This window comes from Macrobrachium nipponense, chromosome 1, assembly GCF_015104395.2.
Source record: "Macrobrachium nipponense isolate FS-2020 chromosome 1, ASM1510439v2, whole genome shotgun sequence".
NCBI classification, from domain to species: Eukaryota; Metazoa; Arthropoda; class Malacostraca; order Decapoda; family Palaemonidae; genus Macrobrachium; species Macrobrachium nipponense.
This window is the reverse complement of record NC_087200.1, coordinates 158,192,566-158,217,578: the sequence shown is the minus strand read 5'-3', so window position 1 is coordinate 158,217,578 and position 25,013 is coordinate 158,192,566. Positions and strand designations below refer to the sequence as shown.

The following is a 25,013-nucleotide window of genomic DNA, read 5'->3' as shown; positions in this document are numbered from 1 at the left end:
CATAATAGCCTGCAAGGTGCTTTCAGCTATCTTGGTCGTAAAGGGGAGTGGTGTCTCCTCCTCTGTGGAGAAGATAGTGAAAGGACTCTTGAATGCCTGGAGTCTGGTATTTGTGCAATCCCAGTCCTCCAGAATATGTAGCCATTCCCTTTGTGCGTGATCCCGGCTATACAGAACTGTTTTTCTTGGGATCTTATCCTCTCTATTTAAGGTTGTCTCCGTCAGCCTAGCGTAACCCATGAAAGGAGGCTGTAAGCCGGCTGGATGGAACTCATAGTCCTCGATCCTTTGAGTTCCATAGTCCGGGATAGAGATCATGCCATCCTTGTAGGGCGCATAGGCTGGCTACCCTCCAAGGTATTATTCATAGAGAAGGAAGGAAGGGTGTTATAGTCCGGTAACTGGGCAAGACCAGCTCCTGCTACCGGGGGGTCGGCCTGAGGTGCCTGATTCAGGCCTGCCAGACGATTCTCCTAGTCGGACATTCGTTCAGTCAGGTTTTGAATCGATTGTCCCGACTGGTTTAACGAGGTGGAGATTTGAGCGAACATTTGCTCGAATCTCGTGCTCATTGAACCAACCAAATCTCCTACTTGTTGCTTGACTCCTGCTGTAAATGCAGCAGGATCGAAGGGACCAGATGTACTGGGTCCGGCAGGAGTCACAGGAGGAGTTACAGTAGTCGCCGGAGAAGGTACTGGCTCGACAGGAGCGCGGGCCTTCTCCTTAGAGGACTTGCCTCTCGACCCTTTCCCATGCGAAGAAGACGACGACTTCGCTTTCTCTGCTCCGGGATGGAAGCGAAAGACTTACAGAGGTGGAAGAGGGCGACGTCTTTTTGGACGACGTCTTCTGAAGGGTCTTCTGCTCTCTGTGTCCCTTGACTTTGGGGACTACAGATACAGCAGGCGCACTAGAAGGGATCTCAGATCCCGTAAAGCCCTGGAAGGATGAAGAAGAAGGAACAGGGGAAGAAGATCCAGAGGCACCCAAGGGAAGCCCTTGGGCGCCCAACAAACCTACCTCAACTAATAAATCCTCTGCACCTACCGTCATTGGCTCTATGTTAAGGTCCAATGTTGACACGTCCGCCACGATGTCCTGGCCTCCTCCTTCAATTAGGGCTTGTTCCACCTGCTGTTGAATGCTCGCGATTGTCGGAGCTGCCGCGGTGGGTTCCACATACCACGTTGACTTCCCTCCTGAGAAGATCAGGACAGCCAACTTCTTATCAAGCATGTACGGCTGTCCCTTCGGCGCGTTCTTACCGAAGCCTCCCACCCAAGCTTTCAGGGTAGCCAACGCGACTTCCTTGACGGCGGCAGCCTGGAAAAGAGGGTCATTGTAGTCCTTACAACGAAGCCCCGAGGACGGATCATCAGAAATGATAAATATGACTATATTAACCTTAAAATTATGATATGTGACAGTATATGCCATGTAAGGGACGAACCTGACACCAGTATATACTTACTCCATCCAAAAACTGGCTCACCAAGTCGTAGCAGATGGTACAAGCCTCGTGATGCCAGACAGTCCAAGCTCACCATGGCGGGTAGCGCAGGGAGCGTGAGTCCTGCAGACCTCATGTCCGCAGGGGTGGTCTTGGAGGACGGCGTTGCACCCCGCCTCCTGACAGTTAGTAGCCTGTAAGTGAAAAGATACATACGTATCAACTTTATCACTCACAGGGCTACTGTGATACTCCGTTGCATGCCGCAGTAGCTTAAAGATACTGGGCATAGTCCACCCCTGCACTCCGTGTGGAAGAAGGTCTATGACCTAATAACCTGGTTGGGAGCTCCGGTGTACACCGGAGAGAAGAGTATGATCCAACCAGATGTTTTCATACACCCATAATGAGTTTCAGGAGTAGTACACCACGCCGGAGAACACGAGAGGATGAACCCTATACTTAAATTAGGAACATTTGATTAATATTAAAGTGGAGCGTGTAGCTCCGCCATAAAAACCCCCTCCGACAACTATAGGAGCGCAGGATAGCAAGCAAGCGCTCCGCCGGATGACGCAGGGGATACGTAAAATAGGGAAAGCATAAAGGACCAACTGATATCGTTCTCACTCCGGTAGCTGGCGGAGCCAGCTACCCCACCGACAACCGAAGGTACACCCGGATAGTAGCAGGTGCTCCGTCCGCTGACGAAAGGGTAAACAACAGGAGAGAAAACAGACCCAAGGTACGCCGGAGAGGAACCGAAGCGGCCGGGGGGGGGTGGCCAACCCCCGCCCCCGACCATGCCGGAGCTCCCCCCAGAGCCCGAGGAGACAACATGCGGACCACCAGTGCTCCCAGCTGTCCCAAACTCCCGTGACCCCCCTGACTGGGGGGAGAGGGGAGAGGTGCTCGGATGGTTGCCATAGCGACCATAAGCGAGCCAGGATAGACCCCCCCTCCGCTCGGGAGGGAGGGTAGGGGACTGGGACTAGGGCGACCAGAGGGACCACAAGATCACAAGTGGACCAGAGGTGATAAAGCAACCACAACCAACTAGGCCTAGTGACCACGTGGACTAAAGGACCGAGGGACGATAATGCAACAAAACGGTAGATAGTCCGAAAAATAATGCAATAAAACCGCCTAGGATAAGCTGGTCACCCTAAATGTAAAACCCGATATATAAATATATATAATAGATAAATAAAATAACTTTTTACATCGTAAGAGAGAGAGAGGGAAAACACGAGTGAGAGAGAAAGGGATATCCAGGAGAAGAAGGCTAATTCCCGAAGGAACAAGCCTACTACTCAGAAGCTAGCCTTAGCCTACACGTAAGAGGGATGCCAAGAGCCAGGATGCTGGACTAAAAGGAATAAAATAATCACTCTAGCGCCTATCCACCTAGACAAAGAGACATGCATGCATGAACTAAGATCAAAGGTATAGGCTATGAATTCCCTAAATACGATGTAAAAGATAAAAGGATCTAGTGTAGCACATGACAAAAACCCATGAAAGGTAAAATCTAGGAAAGATGTCTCGGTATAGAGGACCGAAAAATCTAACCGAACACGAGGCGAGCCGTGGCCGCCATGCGCCAGACCAGGAGCCCATTTCAGACCTAAAAAATGGTAATAAAGGGTCCCTGGCTGACAAAACTAAATCCAGACCTTTCGGGTTACTTAACTTAGCTGCAGCGATAGCTGCGCGTTCCATGGTTGAGATAATCCAAAGAAAAAAGGGCACAAAAGCACAGAGCAAAAGTGACACGTGCTACCTTGATCGGCTAACGAAAAAGGATGACCACCAGAGGTGCGGCAGTCAGCGTGGTGCGTGGCGTAGTAGTAGTAGTTGCCGCCTCCGCCTGTGGGTCGGCTCTCTCAGGAGGGGGATTTTGGTGTAGGAGAATTCTAAATGGCAAGAGGTTTGTGGTAGTGGTCTCACTCGCCCCTGATACCATACGACACCCTCTTTTTATTTAGGGTGAGCGAGTCAGTCATACTGATACCCTCCTGAATTTGTTTTTTCTCTGGTATGTGTTAGCATCATTTACCCTAGAAATAATGAACTTAAGGATTATTTCACGCAGCGACACGAACTGAGCCCATAAATGCAATAAGAATGCAGTTTACATAGTTTTCAATGCACCCAAAGGATTAAAAGTAAGGTTTTCTTAGGATTTTTTACGATGTTCCGGCTTATGACGATTTTCGGCTTACGACGCGTCTCAAGAACGGAACCCCTGTCGTAACTGCCTGTATTGATATTGATATTATACGGTTAATTTAGGATATATCTGCATATCAGTGGCCATTATTGGATATCATCTTGTATTTCAATATATGATGATTAAAATGAAATTTGACTGTTTCCACTATCATTGTAGAGTGAATACTAAGGAAGTTAATTACACTTTTTTATGCATTGGTGGCCATCTTAGATTTCACAGCTTTGTAGTACTTGCATTTTGGTAGACTTTCAGTGTCATTCTACACATCACATGAATCCAGAAACAGTTGAAAAACCTTTTCTAGCAATTTTTTTAGGGTTAAACCATATTTGTACTCGACACTACTACTGAAATCATTAGGAGAATAATTTTTTAGTTGCTAAAAGAAACTGATTATTAGTGGAGTTTTTATTTTCATTTTTGTACACAAAACAAATGCAAAACCAGTACTATACAAAGGCAAACACATTAAACTAAAATCCCTCAAAATTGCAAAGCAGTTGTTTTTCTGGGCTCAGCTCGTGTCGGCCTATGAAAGTATCCTTAATATCATTCTTTCTAGGTAAAATTAATCTAAAAATTACCAGAGAAAGACAAATTAAGAAAATGTCAGTAAAACTGACTCGCTCACTCTATAAAAGAAGTGTCGGTATGGGAATATAGGCGATGGATCACTACCACGAGTCATTCACCATTTAGACCTTCCAACATAAAATCCCCACCAGAGAGAGCTGATACGAAAGGGTGATGCGGCCGCTACTAGTAATACTACTGACGCCACGGACAGCAGCGCCCCTAGCGGTCATCCTTAATCATTAGGTTTGCGACGCTTGAGTGCTTTTTTCTCTCGTGTTGTGTTTTTCGTAATTCTACCTTGTCTTTACGATGGAACGTGCAGCTATCGCATCGGCTAAGTTAAGTGCCTCATAAGTAGTATTTTACTGTGTTTTAGTCTTCCAGGGACCAGTATTTTCCTTCTTAATAGGTCATATACGGTCTCCCGGTTGACTCGTGGCGGCGGCATGCCGCCTCGTGTTAAGATTTCCCGGTCTCCCATACTGGGACATCTTATACTTATGGGTGGCTTTACCTAATATTACGTTCATCGTTTATTACATCGTTTTTATAGCTAGGACAGCCCTTTTACCATTTCTCTTAGTTTGGTATTTAGGGCTGTACTGGTTTCTGGCCCAGCATCCCGGCTCTTGCTCTTCATCGGCTACCGCTGGCTCCGAGTAGTCAACTGTTCCTCGGAACAGATTGCCTCCTCCGGCTTCTTTCTCTTTTACTAAAAGTGTCTTTTCCCCCCTTTACGATGTATTATTAGTATTATTTAGGGTGTTAGGCTAGCCTAGGTGCATGTACCATGTGTTGGTACAGTCTGGTTCACGTGGCCCCTCCATGGTTGTGTTGCTATCGCAGCTTAGGCCACCTGCGATCACGTGTCCCATAGCACCTTACCCTTCCCCTTCCCTCCCTACCAGGTATAGGGAGGGGTCTGGGGGACTCCTTAGTTGCCATGACAACCACAGTAGCCTTCCTCCCTCTCTCTCTGAGGAGGCCAGGAGCTCCCTCCCAGCTGGGGTACAGGGCGACCACTTGTCTCGGGTACCGGGTCACCGAGCGGGTAGCTGTAGGAGGGGGAGGGGAAGGCCACCCCCCCTCTCTCTCTCTCTCACCGCGTTACGCCGGGACCCCCCACCTATTACTCAGTCCCACCCTTCCCCTACTGTAATGAACGGAGCCTCCGAGGAAACGCGGGGCCCATTGGTTATAGTTTCTCTGGCTCAGCCAGCGGGCGGGGTGGTCATTACTAGTGGTCTGTTGCTTGCCTACTATATCCTTTTTTCCGCTACCGGAGGAGAGCTCGCTCCTTACCCGGGCACTCTTCTAGTAGACGGAAAAAGTTTATACTTCGTTATATATATAAGGATATACCCTAATTTTACGGTGAATTTTAGTTTTAATTTATTTATGTGTACCATCTCCGTCGTTCTCCGTCGTGGTTTCATGGCTCCCCACCACACCTGGTTGGAATTTTTCTCCTGTCTCCGGCGTAGCCTTAGACAACTCCAACCGCCTAGTTACCACACGTATTATGGCGGGGCTCTGGTTTAATCTAACTTTCACGCTCCGGCATGCAGCGGAGCAATTGTTAGGCTGTAAGTGTGCTCCTGATACTTATGTATCTTTCCACTTACAGGCTACCAACTGTCAGGTCCTGGGGTGCAACGCGACTCTCTACGACCCCTGCGCCCATGAGGAGTGTAGGACTCACGCCCCGTGTGCCACTACCCACAATGGTCTGATCGTCTGGCACCCAGAAGCCTGCACCATATGCTACGTTACCTTGGTTAGTAATCTGCTTTTGGGTGGGGTAAGTCTACTCTTAGACTTCTTGGTCGTATTACTAATAACACTTAGTTATAAGCTTGTTTCAACCCTGTCTCCGCCGCTAGAAGCTTCATTTCGCCTTCTCTTTCAGGCTGCCGCCGTGAAGGAAGTCGCCTTGGCAACCCTGAAGGCTTGGGTGGGTGGCTTCGGGGAAGAACGCCGCCAAGGGCCAGCCATACATTCTCGACAAGAAGCTGGCCGTTCAGATCTTCCACAGTGGAAAGTCGACCGGCTATGTTGACCCCATTTCGGCAGCCCCTCTCATAGCTTCGATACAGCAGGAGGTGCAGCAGGCGTTCGGGTCCGTCTCCACGCAGGAGCCGGTCCCAGATGTAGCGAACTTGGACCTGAACATCGAGCCTATGGCGGTAGGGGCAGAGGATTTGTTGGTTGAGGTAGGTGTGTCGGGCGCCCAAGGTCTTTCCTTGGGCGCTCCTGGATCTTCTTCTCCTGTCCCTTCTACTGCTTCTTTCCAAGGCTTTACGGGATCTGAGATCCCTGCCTGCTCTCCCGCTCTTTCTGTACCCCCGAAGGTGAAGGGACAGAGAGAACAGAAGACCCTCCACAAGACGACTTCTAAGAAGTCGTCGTCGTCTTCTTCAGCAAAGAAGTCTACGACTTCCTACGCTGACGCGGTGAAGGCAAAGCCGAGCTCTTCGTACTCTAAGAGCTCTAGAAGCAAGGCTTCTAAGGAGAAGGCTCGCGCTCCAGCCGAGCCAACGCCTTCTCCGGCATCCACCGCATCCACTCCGGTAACCCCGGTTGGGGTGGCGGGACCAGGCTCCTTTGATCCCACCACCTTCTCGGCAGTGGTGATGCAGCAAGTGGGAGAGATGGTTGGCTCGCAGGTGTCCGCCCTCGGGACCAGGTTTGAACAGATGTTTGCGCAGCTGTCAAACACCCTCAGTCAGTCTGGCCAATCCATTCAGGATCTCTCTAACAGAGGTTAGAGCAAGAGGACCGTGTTGCTGGGGCTTTCTCAGGTTCCTCAGCCAAGCTCCCCCGTAGCAGGTACTGGCATTCTGCAGTTACCTCCATACGAATCCCTACCAGCCTTCTCCATGGCTAACCCATGGAGAGTGGCCGCTTATGCTCCATTCAAGGACGGCATGATCTCTGTCCCGGAGTGTGGAACTCGAAGAATTGAGGACTTCGAGTTCTATCCTCCTGGATTGACTCAGCCTTTCATTGGGTATGCTAGGCTGACCGTGGCTGCTCTCACTAGAGACAGATTTCCCGAGAGAACGTGCTGTATAGTAGGGAGCACGCACAGCGGGAATGGGTTCACTGCCTAGAGGATTGGGAGTGTACCAACACTAAGCTCCAAGCTTTCAAGAGTCCTTTCACTATTTTCGCGACGGAGGAGGAGGCTTCTCTTCCGTTCGCTACCAAAATAGTGGAAGCGACTCTTCAGGCAGTCCTCAAGGATGAGCCCATGCCACAGCTGAGGGAAGCTGAGTCTACTTCTCCGCTCTTCCCAGCCTTTGGAGAATTGTGGGAGAACTTGCCTGCCACGTTCTCGATTGGTAAGCTTAAGCCAGACTGCGCTATGGACCAGTTTGGCGAGAAGCTTTCCAAGGCTGCCTGATACTCTGATTCAGGCTGAGTTCGATGCTCGAACTAGATTTGGGAGGTCTCTTAACTCCCATAAGTTCATCACAGAAATGGCTGCCCTGTCTTATGGCACAGAACCGCTATTCAAGATTCTGGCCAAGTCTCAGCTCCAGACAGTACAAGCTGATGCTTTCGACTTCTTCCAAGCTAGGAGGAACTGCCGAAAGCACGTTCTGCAGGAGGCCACTATCAGGCACGAGCCTAATAGACTCCTGGCTTCCAGCATGTGGGGTGCGGACCTCTTCCCAGAGTCCGCTGTGAACGAGGTGCACCACGAGGCTGCTAGGCTCAACCAGAGCCTTAGGGCTAGGTGGGGCATCTCTTCCAAGAGGAAGCAAGAGACCGCCCCTGCTGCTGGTAAGAAGCTCAAGAAGACTGGCAGAAGGTTCCAGCCTTACCAGAAGCAACAGCAGCAACAGCAGTTTGTTCAGGCCGTCCCAGTTACCCAACAGGGACAGCCATCTACTTCAAAACAGGCTCAACCCATCCTCCTGTTGTCTCCTCAGTCTCAACCGTCAACCTCCTACGCAGTCTCGCCGACCTTCAACTCTATGTATGAAAGCCAGGCCTACCCAGCCTTTAATAGGTTTTCTAGGGGTAGCAGGGCGAGGGCCACTTTCGCCAGCGTGGCACAGGGAGAGCTGCAAGAGGAAGACAATCAGAGGAGGGGCGCGGAGGTCAACCTGCCAACAACAGTGAGGCTCCCAGGTAGGAGGGAGGCTGTTCCTCTTCCGTCACAGGTGGGGGTTCAGCAAATGGGCACAGAGCATCGTGTCCAAAGGATTGGGTTGGAGTTGGATCAAAGATCCCCCTCCAATCAAATCATTTTATCAGGAACCATCAAAGGAATTGACAGATTATGCGGAGGAACTCCTTCAGAAAGGAGCTATTGCGAGAGTCAAGCATCTAAAATTTCAAGGTCGCTTATTCAGCGTGCCAAAGAAAGGCTCAACAAAAAGAAGGGTAATCTTAGACTTGTCAAAGCTAAACTCTTTCATTCGTTGCGACAAGTTCAAAATGCTTACCATCTCGCAGGTACGGACCTTACTTCCCCGTAGGGGCCGTCACATCCTCCATCGATCTTACAGACGCATACTATCATATCCCTATAGCCAGGGGCACCTTCCGTCCATTCCTAGGCTTTAAACTAGGAAATCAGACGTTCTCATTCAAAGTGATGCCCTTCGGTCTGAATGTAGCCCCTAGGGTATTCACGAAAATAGCAGAAGTGGTAGTTCAACAGTTGAGAACTCAAGGGATAATGGTAGCAGCATACCTCGACGATTGGTTGATCTGGGCACCAACGGTCGAGGAATGTCTCAAAGCCACAAAAAAGGTAGTTCAATTTCTGGAACATCTGGGGTTCCAGATAAACAAAACGAAATCCAGACTTACTCCAGAGTCTCGTTTTCAGTGGCTAGGAATCAAATGGGATTTGTCTTCCCACAATCTGTCAATTCCGGTTGCCAAAAGGAAAGAAATAGCCAAGTCTGTGAAACAATCTCTCAAATGCAAACAAACATCAAGGAGAAACCAGGAAAGAATCCTAGGTTCCCTTCAGTTTGCCTCAGTAACAGACATCCTCTGAAAGCAAGGCTGAAAGATATAAATCGGTTTGTTTGGCGATCGAGAGCAAACGCCAAATCTCGAGACAAGTTGTCAATAATTCCACAGAGCCTTCACAATCAGCTACGTCCAATGGACAAAGTGAAGAACCTTGCCAAATTAGTACCCCTTCAATATCCCCTTCCAGTGTTAACCATTCACACGGATGCCTCCCTGTTCGGATGGGTGGGGGGGATATTCTCAATTCAAGCAAGTCAGGGGACTTGGTCAGCTCAGTTCCGCCAGCTTCACATAAACGTCCTGGAAGCAATGGCAGTATTTCTTACCCTGAAGAGACTCCTTCCCCCAAAGAAGTCTCATCTAAGACTAGTTTTGGACAGTGCAGTGGTAGTACATTGCATCAACAGAGGTCCAAATCCAAACACGTAAATCATGTCATGATAGCTATCTTTGCACTAGCAGCAAGCACAGATGGCATCTGTCCGCCACTCACCTGGCGGGGGTAAGAAATGTGATAGCAGACGCTTGTCCCGAGGTCAGTCCCTCTGGAATCAGAATGGTCCCTGGACGACGGGTCATTCCAGTGGATATGCCGGAGAGTCCCAGGTCTCAAAGTAGATCTCTTCGCCTCACAAGCGAACCACAAGCTTCCTTGCTATGTGGCCCCCAACCTGGACCCTCTGGCTTATGCCACGGACGCCCTGTCGTTAGATTGAAATCAATGGAGAAAAATTATGTTTTTCCTCCAGTGAATCTTCTTTTGAAAGTCTTGAGCAAGCTGAGGACTTCAAGGGACTAGTAGCTCTGATTGCTCCAGACTGGCCAAAAAGCATCTGGTATCCCCCTTGCTTCTGGAATTGGGTTCTCCGACCTCAACGGATTCCCAATCCCAAGCTGTCTCAATCAGTACAAATGAGGACTGTGTTCGCTTCCTCAGGAATTCTTCAGACCCTAACTTTATGGACTTCATGAAGTTTGCGGCTAACAAAGATGCTAACATTGATCCACAAAACATCCTCATTCCTAGAATCAGATAAAAGAGAGTCAACTATTAGACAATATGACTCAGCTGTTAAGAAATTAGCATCCTTCCTGAAAGAATCAAACACTACAACCATGACAGTCAACTTAGCTATATCCTTTTTCAGGTCCTTGTTTGAAAAAGGCTTAGCAAGCTAGCACTATTACTACTCATAAATCGGCTTTGAAGAAAATCTTTCAGTTGGGTTTCAAGATAGACCTAACAGAAATCTTACTTTACGTCCATTCCCAAAGCCTGTGCTAGACTTAGACCTTCTCAAAGGCCTACTGCAGTTTCATGGTTCTTTAAATGATGTCCTCAAACTAGCCTCAGATACTGACAGCTCGTCTTGCACATTCATAATGCTTCTTAGAAAGACGTTATTCTTATTAAGCCTGGCTTCAGGAGCCATATTTCAGAACTGTCGGCTCTATCCAGAGATGCGGGTCATGTGGAATTCCTCCCCTCAGGAGAAGTTCTACTTGCTCCGGATCGTAGCTTTTGGCTAAAATGAGGATCCCCTTGCAAGGTGGGCTCCTTGGAAAGTAATCCCACTTCCGCAAGATCCTTCTCTCTGCCCAGTATCAACTTTAAGAGCCTTTCTATCTCGTACATTCTCAAGATCCTCAGGTTCTCTCTTTATGAGAGAAAAAGGTGTACTTATCAGTAAAAGGAATCAGACAACAGATCCTTTACTTCATTAAACAAGCCAATCCTGATTCATTCCAAAGCACATGACACAGAGGAGTAGCCACCTCAATTAATTACTTCCAACATATGACTTTGAGGATCTTAAAAAGTATACTGGATGGAAATCACCGACAGTCTTTAAACGTATTACCTAAAGTCCTTGGAATCTTTAAAATTTTCTGCAGTAGCAGCGGGAAACATTGTTTCTCCTGATACTGTATAGTAGTCGTAGTATAGATCCAGGTCTCCTTTCTACCTACCTCGTCCAACATGCCTCACCCTATTGCCATGCTACTCGGAATACTCTAGCCTTAGCCGCTAGAATCATATTGGTGGATTGTCCCTTATTTTTTTGCTAGGGACATCCACGCTATGTACTTATAATGTACTTCAGTGTTTCTACCTTACTTTTATGCTAGGGTAGAACACAATGTGTTTGTATATTATGTAAATATCTTTATTAAGTGAATCAATTTTTGTTATTTTGCCATTACATTACTGTGTATTACTATGTCTAACTATAAGTTAATTTTTAAGTACTTTATATTGATTGCTTCCTTATCATGTCATTGTTTTAGGATAAGTTAGCTTTAAGTACTTTATTTGTATACTGTAATGTCCCTGATTCACTTATATTATATATCTCTTTTTTTACAATGGTTTCATTTGTCCTTATTCCCATCTTGTCTGTTTCTCTGGTACACTTTCATAGGCCGACACGAGCTGAGCCCAGGAAAGGGATTTTGACGTAGGAAAAATCTATTCTGGGTGATTGGCTCGTGTCGCCCTATGAAACCCACCCTGTCTTCTTTTAACCCACCCTGGCAGGGGACCAAGATGTTCATAGATTAAGAGACCGCTAGGGGCGCTGCTGTCCGTGGCGTTAGTAGTAGTAGTAGTATCAGGCCCGCATCACCCTTTCGTATCAGCTCTCTCTGGTGGGGATTTTATGTTGAAGGTCTAAATGGTGAATGACTCGTGGTAGTGATCCCACTCGCCTATATTCCATACCGACACTTCTTTTATAGAGTGAGCGAGTCAGTTTTACTGACATTTTCTTAATTTTGTTTTTCTCTGGTAATTTTAGATTAATTTTACCTAGAAAGCATGATATTAAGGATACTTTCATAGGGCGACACGAGCCAATCACCAGAAATAGATTTTTCCTACGTCAAAATCCCTTTTTTATTCGGTTGTTTATGGCTAAACTCGATGTTTTTGATGCCAGATTTTTGCTAGGTGGTGCTCATGTAGTAGTAAGTGGTTGTTTTATTATAAGAGATGGTTGTGAATTGCTACATAAGCCATAAATGTTGTAATCTTCTTAGAAAACCTAGCCTAGTATAAGCTACATGCAGTTCCCGGTTATCAGCAATCTGGTTTTATGGCGCTTGTCTAGCACCACACAACTGGTGATTCATGGTGCACGGGCCGAGTTCCGGTGATCAGTGCCCATAAGGGTGCTTATGGTGCCGATAACTGATTACCAGCGCCATAAATCACTGAGTTTCAGTTAATGGCGGTTTTCCTTTTATCGGCACCAAAACTTTAATTTAGTTGGTAAGCCTTTTTCTTGTTGGGTTTGGTACCAGGTTACACACCACTGATTTCTGATATTTCCTCCTTTTATTGTGATTGTGTTCAGAGTGATTAAATGGCTCCTTCTGAATGTGGTAAGAGAGATGCTTAGACAGTAGTATCCTTTTGTAAGAGTTGTGGCATACTTCCACCAAGCATGTAAACTTGCAGATGATACTACCTCTCTTCAAAGACTTTTCAGGGGTTGCTGGACAGTTCTTGAGAAGTAGCAGACAACTTTTCATATTTTTAAAATATAAGATTAATCTTATCCCCATTATTTACAGTTTGTTCTTATCATCTAGGTATTTTTAGTGCATGGAACTTCTATGATAGTTTCATGGATCCACTATTGTCATTACAAGTTTTCATTGTATTTTCACTGTTTGCAATTATCAATGAAAATTGTGAGTTTGTTGAATTTCCTTGACATTTGAGAAACTTATTTACCATCTCTTTTGTTGATTGTTCAGCCTCTTCTGTGGTTTCTTTCCATACAGAGTAGTGTGTAAGGTGAGGGTATCCACCACACCTTTATTACTTCTGGACAGTCATTGAAGACATTAGGCAGAGACCGGGTGGGTTCATAGGCTTTTAATAAACTGTTAAAGTATAACCCATTGGAGTCTGCTGTACCCATATGTTGTGGAAGGGGAGGGCACCAAGAACACAGTACTACAGTATTTGCCCATAAAGAAGAGAAATGGCAAATTTTCTAAGACAATGTGTATTTTCATAGTTACAAACCTGAGGCCTTAACAATAGGATAATTTCTAGCGCCTAGCTGGATCCGGTTAAAAAGCAGATGAAAAGCAAGGAATCTTGTGATATCACGCACCTACGCCAGTCTTTCCCAACTCAGGATGACTTTTTTTGGAAGAGAAGCGCCTCCCCCTAAAATGTCTGCTGGTGTTGGACAATGCCCCTCCCCACATGGCCTCCTGGCCTCGAGGAAGATATCCTAGCGGAGTATTCCTTCGTTAAGATTCTTTTTCTTCCGCCCAACACCACCCCTCTCCTCCAGCCCATGGACCAGCAAGTGATAGCGAACTTTAAGAAGCTGTACACGAAACATCTTTTCAAGAGATGTTTAGACATCACCGATACCACAAAACCCTCACCTTGCGTCAATTTTGGGAAGGAGACAGTTTCGAACATCGTCATTTGCATCCGCCTCAGTCGACCAAGTTTTGGCAGGAGGGTTTCGAGGCGAACCTTGAATTCCTCGTGGAGGAAACTCTGGCCTGATGCCGTATCCGCCGAGACTTCGAGGGATTCGACGTGGGCAAAGCTGGTGCTGCAGAGTCAGAAACACTTGACGATCCTGAAACTGTTTCTAACCAGATCTTGACGAGATCGTTGCACTCAGCAAGTCCATGGGGGCTGGTCGTCGACGAGGACGACATCAACGACCTTCTCGAGGAGCCCACCAAGAGGAGCTTACGACGGATGACCTGAAGGAGTTGGGAGGCCATGCAACATAACGTTCGTTCAAGAGGAGTTCTAGCAGCGGCGAGGAAGAGGAGGAGGAGCCTATGACAACAGCAGAAATTAAGAATATTCTAGGCGCTTTTCATAAAGTGCAATCGTTTATCGAAAAAAGACACCCCGAAAAGGCTTGCGCAGTTCGATTGACGTTTGCCCGAGTCGTTTCAGGAACATTGTGAAAAGTAGGCAGAAGCAATCTTCCTTGGATCGTTATTTTTTAAAGAGGCTCAGCATTAGCAGGAGCAAGCAAAAGGAAGAACCAAGTGATAAAAAACAGAAAGTTAAAAGCAAAAAGGAAGAACCAAGTGATGAAAAACAGAAAGTTGAAAGCAAAAGGGCGGGAAGAACCAAGTGATAAACAGAAAGTTGAAAGTGGTGGTGAAGTTGAAATTCTGTAAAAAAAAAAAAAAATTAGTTTTTAGTTTTTTGTAAGTTAAGTGTTACAGTTTTGTTAATGTGTTTCGTTAATTTTAGTTTATGTATGTTTTTCCTTACATTTTTTTGTTTTCGTAAAGTTAAGTGTATGTACGTACGTACGTATCTGCCATTTGTCCTCCTCCTCCTCTGCCGGCACTTTCGGAGATAGCCTCACTCGAAAGGTAAGCTTCCAAATTTTACGTACAGTATTTCTTGTATACCATGTACACTAATGCACTTTATTTACAGGTTAATTTGCATTTCGTTATTAAGTTAAGTATTGAATGGTCCAAATTGTTGTAGTATTTCATTGTTTAAAGGTCAATTTAGCTTTATTATGAAATTTACTGGGGTGTTTTTGGAGGGCTGGGACCGAATTAGCCATTTACGTGTAAAATGTGGTCCAAGATACGAAAAACCTCATAATGCGAAGGGCGCCTCAGAACGGATTAATTTCGTATCTCGAGGTACTACTGTAAAACGGAATTTCCCAATAAATTTAACATAATGTAAAATATGAAAACAATCAAATGCAATACAGAAAAAAAAAGTCTTGATTGAGCCAGTGTTCGGTGCGCCGAGTGAGATGGTCTAGTTGGACAATATTAACAAATTAGTAAATGAAAGAACAAAGCTTTTCACAATAAAATTTGCATAAATGATTAACAATATCATTTGTCATTGCGGTGATACAAAGCTATCTTGAGGTAGAGGGAGGGAGCGTTTATATTTTTGAGGAACAATGAATGAATGATTTTAAGTTATCGTGTGTCGTCGTATTGTTGAGGAGAGAAGAGACAGTAAAATCTTTACTATAATATGTACATAAAAGTAGTACCAATTCACATAAAAAATAAAATTTTATTTCACAATAAATTTAACAATGATAGTAAACATGAAAACAATAAAATGCAATACAGTAAAGCAAAACAAATAACAAAAAGAAAAGCTTCCTTGTGTCAGTGTTTGGTGCGCTGAGAGAGAGAGAGAGAGAGAGAGAGAGAGAGAGAGAGAGAGAGAGAGAGAGAGAGAGAGAGAGAGAGAGAGGGGGGGGGGGGGGCTCTGCTTCCCACTGACTTATCAGGTGGGCTGGGATGATTATTTGCCCATTTCTTTCAATTACACTCGATCTTCCCAAATCACTTTTATTTTTGTTACGGTAAAATACCAATCTAGTGACAATTGCTTTTATGACTTTTACAATAAGTAACTCAGCTCTGTAATAAACAAAACTGGCACCACTTTCAGTTTCTGCATACCTTCGATTGTTTGTTTAAACGGTTTCCTTGTGAAAAGTTATTTTATTTCACTTTCCTTTTCTTGCATCTTGACTTATTACTTATTTGTTTCCAAAATCCTCATGTTTATTTTAAAAGTTTGCTGTTGCCAACAGTAAGCCGATGTATTGTGGCTTAAAAGTCTGCCGTTTGCCAACAGTAAGTTGATGTATTGTGACATAATTAATGTCTTTTGTGCACTTAAGATTGAAGTGTAAGCTCGCTCTCTCTCTCTCTCTCTCTCTCAATCGGACACACATGATCGATTCCTTTGATTATCCTTATACCTAATATGTGAATAAAATTGATTTTATTATCAACTTTACATGCTGCAACCAATTTGGTTGTTCAAAAGGATTCCCCGTCTCTCCTCCCTCCATCCACCAGCCAGCAGGCACCATTTTTACCAAACAGTTCATAAATCATGCACAGAAAAAATAAAATTTCAAAAATTTTACTTCATATAACGTACTGTTTCATTACTTTACACTCTTAATTTAACTTTTAAACATTAATAATAGAAAAAATGTGAAAAGGGGGACTTTTTGGGTTGGCTGAAACGAATTATCCTGATTCCCTTTATTTCTCATGGGGATATTTGCTTCATATTTCTAACAAATCGTACTTCAAACAGCCATCTGGAAACGCATTAGGTTTGAAGTGCGAGGCACTACTGCATATATGTTACCCTTCAGAAACTGATCTAATGCCTGCCAAACATTGGTGGGTTCAGATTTCAGACAACAAAGAATTTCAATATTACTGTATGGCAACCTTTCATAATGAGTTCCTCCCAAGCCAGCAAAGTGGTAACGGGGTTGTACCTTGTACGCCAATCTTGATACCATAATGGAACCATCTGCTTCAGGATCATATCCCTCCTGGTAATTAAAGAAAAACCAATCAAGTAGGTTATATTTACACTTTTCCCCTTCATACTACTATCATATTGGCTCTAAATTACTGGAAATTGTAATCGTTACCACACTCGCTAAAATACGACAAATTTTAGGATACTAGGAATAGAAATAAAAATTAGATTTAAACCAGGTGAAGCCATGAATGAGCTGTAAACAAGTAGGTTGTATGCAGTAAAAACCAAATAAGATACATAACAACTGGTTATCTTTAACTTATGGAAAATATTTTGTTTATCTGAAGATGAAGCAACATGCGGATGAGAGCAAAATATTATTATATAAATATATAAAATAATATATACAAATAATTAAGAGAATGAATTTTTTATAAATATAAATAATTTCACAATTACTATGCCAATTTGTTAATGTTCATATTAACACGCCCCGCTTTTTTAATTAACTGCTCCATAATGATTTTTCCCTCACCAGATTTTAAAAAAACTTACCACGTTAGTTCAGAGCAGTTATGTCTACTGTAATTATAATTTCAAGTATATAATTGGTTGGTCTGTCTTATGCAGCCCTGGGGGGGGGGGGGGGGGGGGGGGGGGGAGGCACTGAGAGTGTAACTCCTTTGATGACCCACAGCAGCTATCAAAAATAGGTTTTTTCCAAGTACATCAAATCCTGTTTTGTCAGAAATTTTGTCTAGGTATATTGTACATAGCTTTTATTACTCTGGAAAAAATAATTTTTGTATGTTATATATCTTGTATTACATAAATAATGCATATTCATTTTATTATACAATAATTCTCCTGTTACAGGTAATTACTACATAACTTTCACTAAAGTACACATAGGCAGTTTCCTGTTATCGGCAACATTGGTTACCTGCGATTTGGTCTTATGGGGGTTGCCTAGTGCTGAAAATCACCACACTGATTTCCATTTATCAGTACCGACAAAAGAGTATTGGCACTGCTACATACCTAACAGAGGTGCCATTAACTGGTCATCACTGCAAAATTCCAGTTATCGGCACCGATAAGCACTGAAAAAATGACAAATTTTCTAAGACAATTTGTATTTTTCATAGCTACAAACCTGAGATCTTAACAATAGGATCATTTTTCTAGCGCTGAGCTGGATCCAGTTAAATTGTAGATGAAAAGCAAGGAATCTTGTGAGGTCTGGCAACACGTGCGTATATCGGGTGAAAACTGGTCAAGGACCATGCACCCTTGTCACCGCATCCAGTCTTTCCTAACCCAGGATGTCTTTAAGAAGACAAAGAGGCGGCTAGAGGTGGACAGTACAATGTTAAGACCTCAGGTTTGTAGCTATGAAAAATACAAATTGTCTTAGAAAATCTGTCATTTGTTCATGCATGAACAAACCTTCAGTCTTAACAATAGGATAGACTTATACTTGGAGGGAGGTACAGACATCATAAACCGGCTGGGGGCCTACCCACCAGTCCAGCTCCAGAAAAAATATCTACCAGAGAGGGACTGATGCCAGTGAGAAGCTAGATACAGTGATTTCAAACAACTCAGCCACTGGGTTACCTACAATGATATATGTGACGAATCATTGCATAGGGAACTAAAGAGAAATTTTGACTGTTCAATAACAAACCAATGTGCCAGGGTTCGTTACTACTCCTTACTCCCCCTTGCTAAGGAGTGGAGTATATGCTACCAAATAGAGGGTTGGATATCTGTACACCAAGCAACCAAACTATCAGTATGACTACCTTACTCACCTGTATCAGACCAGTCCAGCGAATGACATGTCTATTCCTCAATCCACATGTAGGAAGAAGGAAAGGTACAAGAGAAAGAAAGAGACCAGCCAACTCACTCATTCTCTCATTCACACAATCATCTTAGGATTAAGATACATATGGCCCTGTTAAGGGCAAATATGAGTTACATAATCTGTTGGGCAGCCACCACAAGACCTAGGAAAAATGTGTCCATAAATCTGTGGGCAACATCTTTAAGATAGCAAGAGGTGAATGTGGACCGGCATAACCAAGTACCAGCACTCAGAACTCTATGAACAGCCAAATTCCTCTTGAAAGCCAGAGAGGGACCTATACCCCTGATGTCATGTGCTCTAGCCTGCCCAGACGTGGCGGCAGAATCATCAAAAGTCAAATATGCCTGTCTGATAGTTTCACGTATCCAAAAAGATATTGTATTCTTCGACACCTCTTTCTTCGTATGCCCTGTGCTAACAAAAGGCCTACGACAACCTGGCCTAAGATGTCATGTCCTTTTAAGATAGCAACACAGAGCCCAGACAGGACATAGCAAAAAGCTCTTGAGAATCACTGCCCACAAAGTCATTCAGTGATGGAATGGAAAAAGGAGGGCAAACCTATCATTGTGCACCGAGGGATTCTGGGTCTTAGCCATGAATTCGGGACAAAATTTGAAGGACACTGACCCCAACCCTGATGTGGGCTCACATCATAGCTTAGGCCATGTAGCTCCCCACTCTCTTTGAAGACGCCAAAGCCAGGAGGAAAACCGTTTTGAGAGTCAAGTTACTGTCTGATGAATGACGTAAAGGCTCATAAGAAGCATTAGTGAAACTTCTCAAGACCAAGGAAACATCCAACGTTGGGGGTCTGAGCTCTCTAGGAGACGACTGCTCAAACCCCTTAACTAGCAGGAGAGTTCCCAGGATGAGGAGAGGGATACCTCTAAGACGTAACACTAAACTCAGGGCTGCCCTGTAGCCTCTAATGGCGGAAACAGACAAACCTTTCTATCCTTGAGGAAGGTTAAAAGTCTGCTATGCGCTGAATAGAGGTTCTGAGTGGAGAAAAACCCCATTTACGACACCAATCCTTCGTGCTGGGACTATACCTGGCTGAGAGCTCCACCGAATTGCTGACCACCCACTGGTGAACCTTGACTGTCAAGGCGTGAATTTCACGTGAAAACCAGGCCCCACTGGCTTGTTCACATGAGCGACCATCAGTGGTGTTGTCCGACATGAGAACGACAGAATGACCCTCTACTTTCTCCCAAAATTCCTTTGACCCAGAAAGGCTGCCTTAACTCTAAGACGTTGATATGCTGCTGTTTGTCCACAAACTCCAAACGCCCAAAGTAATAAGGCCACCTAAATTGAGCACCCTAACCTGCAAGGGAGGCATCTGAAACAGAAGGAAGTCCAAGGGTAGAGAAACACCCTTCAAGAGATTCCAGTCGTCCAACCACCAACGAAGGTCTTCTCTCATTCTTGAAATAAACAGAGGAACCTTATTAGGGGCGAGTCCCCCGCGGAGACCAGAATTCCCTGTCTCCATTGCAGAGACCAAAGATGAAGATGCCCATGAGGGACCAGCTTCTCCTGGGAAGACAAAACTCCCAGAAGAATCTGCCACTGATGAGCTGACTGATGTGGTTGTGACAGGAAGTCGTGCGCCACCACTTGCAATTTCTCCAAACTCTGATCCGACGGGAATTCTCGAGACTGCCGTATCGATGACCATACCGAGACAGAGAATCCTTTGACTGGGTACAAGGTTTGACTTCTCTTGCTTTACCATGATGCCCAGCAGCTTCTCTCTGGATCCTGCCAAGACCAACCAATTGTCGAGGTACCTCAGCAAACGGATCCCCTGAGCACAGGACTTTGAACTCAATGACCTTGTCTTTGAGAGTGAAGTGTAGGAACTTCCTGGACGATGGATGAATAGGGATCTGGAAATATGCGTCCTTTAAATCTATCGACAGCATGAAGTTGCTTTCCCTCACAGCTGCCAACACCAATTGCGGAGTCTCCATCTTCAACTTTGTCTTCCTGATGAAATGATTCAAGGTGGATAAGTCAATCACAGGTCTCCATCACCTTAACGCCTTGGACACCAAGAAGATGTGACTGTAAAACCCCGGAGATGGACGCACCACTCCCTCATTGCATCTTTGTCCAGCATCTTCTGCATTTCCTCCCGGAGAGCCAAGAACTTCGGAGAATAAATGGGGGATACACCCGCCTGAGCAGAGGTTGTCCAAGAGTGGGGGGAGAGAAGTCGAATGATAGTATATACCCCACCCCACCCCAAAGGACATCTACTACCCACTTCTTGCCCCATAACTCTGCCATTTGGCCCACTGACCCGCCAGGCACCTCCCACCTATCAACGACCCCTCTTATTTTCTGCCACTGGAGCCCCTTCTTGACTTGTAAGAGGGAGGGAGTGAAATGGACATGGTCCTCTGACTAGACTGGACGGACGGGAAAGGCCCCGACGAAACCGAAACTCCTAGATGGCTACCAGGCGACGATCTCCGTGATTGCTGCTGATCAAGGGGAGGTGGAGGGGCAGGACATCAAGACTCTGACTTTGACACAGCCTGGTGCACTAACATGTCTTTTGTGTCAGCCCGGTGTCAGTTTATCGCGCCCTCCAGCTCAGGCCGAGGAAACAGGAACTGAGATTCTAAAAGGTCTCCATTCCTTAGGGCCAACAAGGACTCTAGGGTCAACCGATCTTGCTATCCTGGACAAAGCCGCACCTCTTCTGATCAGAAGAAGATTAGCCCATAAATTGACGCCGAGGTGTGCGAGATATAAGAATGCCTTGCCCCAGACTGCAACAAACTGGCAAGAGAAGCACTCACAAACCCCTCTGGGGACCTGTCAGACGCAATCTTGGCAATGACCGTCAACCAGAAGTCCAACCTTGACACAGTCTGTAACATGGAGGCTGCCGTAGACTCCAAAGCGGAGGCATCCTGTGGAGATAAGGATGGCGCCACCGACATCACCTGCACCTAAGGCAACTCGGCTTCAGACGAATGAAGTCCGGGTTAAGATTGATGAGACAACAAGTAGGCAGAGTTCGTAGCATAATACTTCCTATGCCTCATGAGTGAGGGAAGGGAAGCAACTTGGAAGAACCCCTTGACCATAGAGACCTGTCCCGATCTGACACAGAGACGTTCACCTTATACAAGACTGACTGGACATGCCGTGATAAGGGAAGCTGAAACGATGACTTAGGAACTTGCATGGCCCACAGCAAGGCTTCCAAGCTAGAAGGAGTGAAAGACAACTGAGCCTGAGCACTACTCTCCAAATTGTTGAACCCACAAATGAGATCGACAACTTCGGCAAAGGAAGACAAAAACTCTTGCGCGTCTCCTTCCTCCTGCTCCGGCAAACAGAGACCAATGACGGTGGAGGCGAAGAACCAAGAGATCCTGCGATCGTTCTTCTTCTCGCGCTCCTCGTTCTGCGCCTGCTTCCGAGGAAGAACAACAAGATTCTCCTACTAGAGTACTCGCGGGACTTCAAGCTCAGATCACGGCGCTGGCAGAATCTCTAGCATTTAGATCACATAGGAAGAAGACGTTTTCTCTTCCGATCAAGAGATCTAGGCGCCGCTCTTCAGAGGATCGTTCTCCTCTTTTTGTTTAGGCAGTCTCCTTCATATGGGGAGTTTTCGTATGAAGGTAGGGGCTCACATGAGCGCCCTCGCTCTCTGGCTCTGTTTTGACTTCAAGGCGCCAAACATCGGTCGGACGCTCTATGGAGAAAGAAGTTTTTTCTCCAGATTGGATTCCCGCTTCGGTAAGCGCACTGCGCCTGCACATCACGCTATTTCTTCGACTCCCACGCGTGGGACTTCTCCTCAGCAGCCTCAAGAACCTAGAAGGTGCCCTATACAAGTAGGCGTTCTTCTTCCAGATGTTGCTCTCCTCGAGTGTCGGATCGTGACTTCTCTCCTTACAGGCGTCAAGAGTCTGGTAGGAGTCGTGCGCCTGATAGGCGTCCTGCTGTTAGCCGCTCCCCGCAAGGTAGGCGCCAAGAGCCTACTGCACGTCGATCTCCTAGTAGGCGCTCGTCTCTTTTAGGCGTCCTACTCCTGATTATTCTCCTCGGGGCAGACAACAAGAGTCTTTCAAGCGCCCTTCTCGTGTAGGCGCTCTCCCTCTTTTAGACGCACTACTCCTGACCGTTCGCCTCTTGGTAGGCACAGGAACCTCGCAAGCGCCCTTCTCCAGGTAGGCGCTCGTTAGCTTTGAAGCGCCCTTTTCCTGAATGTTATCCTCTTGTTAGAGGTCAAGAGTCTTGCAAGCAGCCTTCTCCTAGTAGGCGCATTTCGCCTTCCAGTCGAACTTCCGTTGATCGTACTCAACTGGACAAGAATAGAGAGCCGCGCAAGCGCTCTGCTCCCGATAGGCGCTCTTCTCCTGGCAGCCGCTCGCCCTCAGGATAGGCGCACAGAGTCTGGTAGGCGCTCGCCTCCTCGTAAGCGCCCTGTGGATGTATCCAAGGATTTCTCAGGATAGGAGCACTACCTCTCCTTCTGCTGAGATCCGTCTATCTCGAAGAGGGAGTCCTCATTGTAGACAACCCAGTTCTTCTCATCGTTCTCCAGTGGATGTGAGCTCTTCCACGAGAAGGCGCTCTCCAACTCTCGCTCACTCCTACTAGGATTCCTTCGTTCCACCTAAGATCTTCCCGCGCTCGCCTCGACAAGACGTCCTAGAAGGTTCGGATGAGGAAACCGAACACTCTGCTGCTGTGTCTTCTTACAAGAAGCGTTACAGAGCTACTTTTGCAAGTTTTGGGGATTCCCTTACTCCTACGGCTCCTCCTTCTCCATCACTCACTTTTTCAATGGCGAAGACAGCGAAGAGTTCTTCTTGTGTGAGGATGAAGCCAACTCTTTCAATGAAGAAGGACATGGGGAGTTTTGGTTCCTGGATGGTTTCCAAAGAAGAAGCGGGGGGGGAAAATGATGTTCGCTTTTCTCCTTCGAAGTTATCAGGACGCGCTGGTTTCTGTACGATTGGGTCTACCATCTTCGGCTGATTCGGATTTTTCGGCGCTGGTAGATTCGACGAGGAGAGCTGCCCTTAACTCTGCAAAAAAACGACTTGGGCAATGAATGAAGTAGATCACATGCTGAAAGGCATGTTCAGAGTGCTGGAGGTATTTAACTTCTTGATTGGTCGTTGGGAGTCCTAACCAAGAAAAATTGAAGTGCCAGAGTCCTTTTCTCCAGAAGATCTCATGTGTGTTTTGTCTTGTATGGAAAAGTCGGTAAGAGACGGAGCGAGTGAAATCGCCTCCTGTATGGGGCCGGGATTGTGAAGAAGAGGTCCGTTTATTGTTCCTTCTTAACGAAGTCTGTCTACCACGCCCCAGAGGTCTTCTTGCTGTTTGCTCCTCTGTCCGCTCAGTTGTTCCCTAAACATCTAGTGCAGGACATTTCAAGATCGCTTTCGGCTAAAGCCACCCAGGACCTTTTGGCACAGTCAGCAAGAAAACCTCGCCCTTCCTTCCCTACCAAGGCTAAGAAGGAAAAGTCAAGTGTTCGAGAACCCTTTCGAGGGGCTTCTTCAAGAACCTCTACGTTTAGAGGTCGTAGACCTTCAAAGAAGGGTAAGACTTTCGTCAAGTCAGTTAAAGCAGCAAATAACTTGCAAGTCCTTCAAACAACGATGGGCGCCAGACTCTTAGAGTTTGCAGAAGTCTGGGCCCAGAAAGGGGCGGATCCTTGGACCATTTCAATTTTGAGGAGAGGTTACCTCATCCCTTTCGTCGCAAGACCTCCCTTGACGACCACCCCAAGGGAGCTGACGGCCAGATACAGAGACCCCATCATGAATCAAGCTCTCCATCTAGCAGTAGATCAGATGCTGGAGAAGGGGCTATCGAACTAGTAACAGACCATCGTTCATCGGGCTTCTACAACCGCCTTTTCCTAGTTCCGAAGTCCTCAGGGGATGGAGACCGGTGTTGGACGTAAGCGCCCTGAACTTCTTCGTAGAAAAGAAGAAGTTCACGATGGAAAACACTTTCATCAGTGCTGGCAGCACTTCGTCCAGGGGAACTGGATGGTTTCCTTGGATTTACAGGACACTTACCTTCCACGTACCGATCCATCCTTCCTCGAGGAAGTTTCTCAGATTCATGATGGGGGGGAAAATTTTTTCAGTTCAGGGCTCTGTGTTTTCGGCCTCTCGATGGCCCCTCAAGTGTTCAGGGGTTCTTGAGAAATGTAGCTCAATGGCTTCATTTGAAAGGGATGAGGATATCCATGTACCTCGACGATTGGCTGATAAGGCCAATTCAGAAGACGTTGTGAAGGACTTACTAGTAACACTAGAATTGACGAAGGGCTTGTTGGGAACTTCTCGTCAATTTGAAGAAGTCGTCACTAATTCCCGAACAAGAGTGTGTGTATCTCGGGATACAGATGAAACTCTCTGAGTTTTCGGGCTTTTCCCTCTCAGGAAAGGATAGCCCGAGGATTCGAGAGAGTACAACTTTCTTAGGGAAAGAAGTATGCACAGTGAGGGAGTGGAGTAGTCTGCGGGGTGGGGACGCTTCCCTCACTGGAGCAATTCGTTTCCCTAGGAAGGTTGCACCTGAGACC

At 46.0% G+C, this 25,013-nt stretch overlaps 1 protein-coding gene across 1 annotated transcript in view; it reads right to left on the bottom strand.

Annotated features, from left to right (window-relative positions):
* The window catches only part of LOC135219787 (CWF19-like protein 1), a gene marked incomplete at its 5' end in the record, with an annotated part of 332,999 nt that overhangs the window by 73,297 nt on the left and 234,689 nt on the right, over window positions 1-25,013 (bottom strand). The window contains 1 exon segment of the mRNA XM_064256860.1: window positions 16,501-16,615. Within this exon segment, the coding sequence (XP_064112930.1) occupies window positions 16,501-16,615 (115 nt within the window).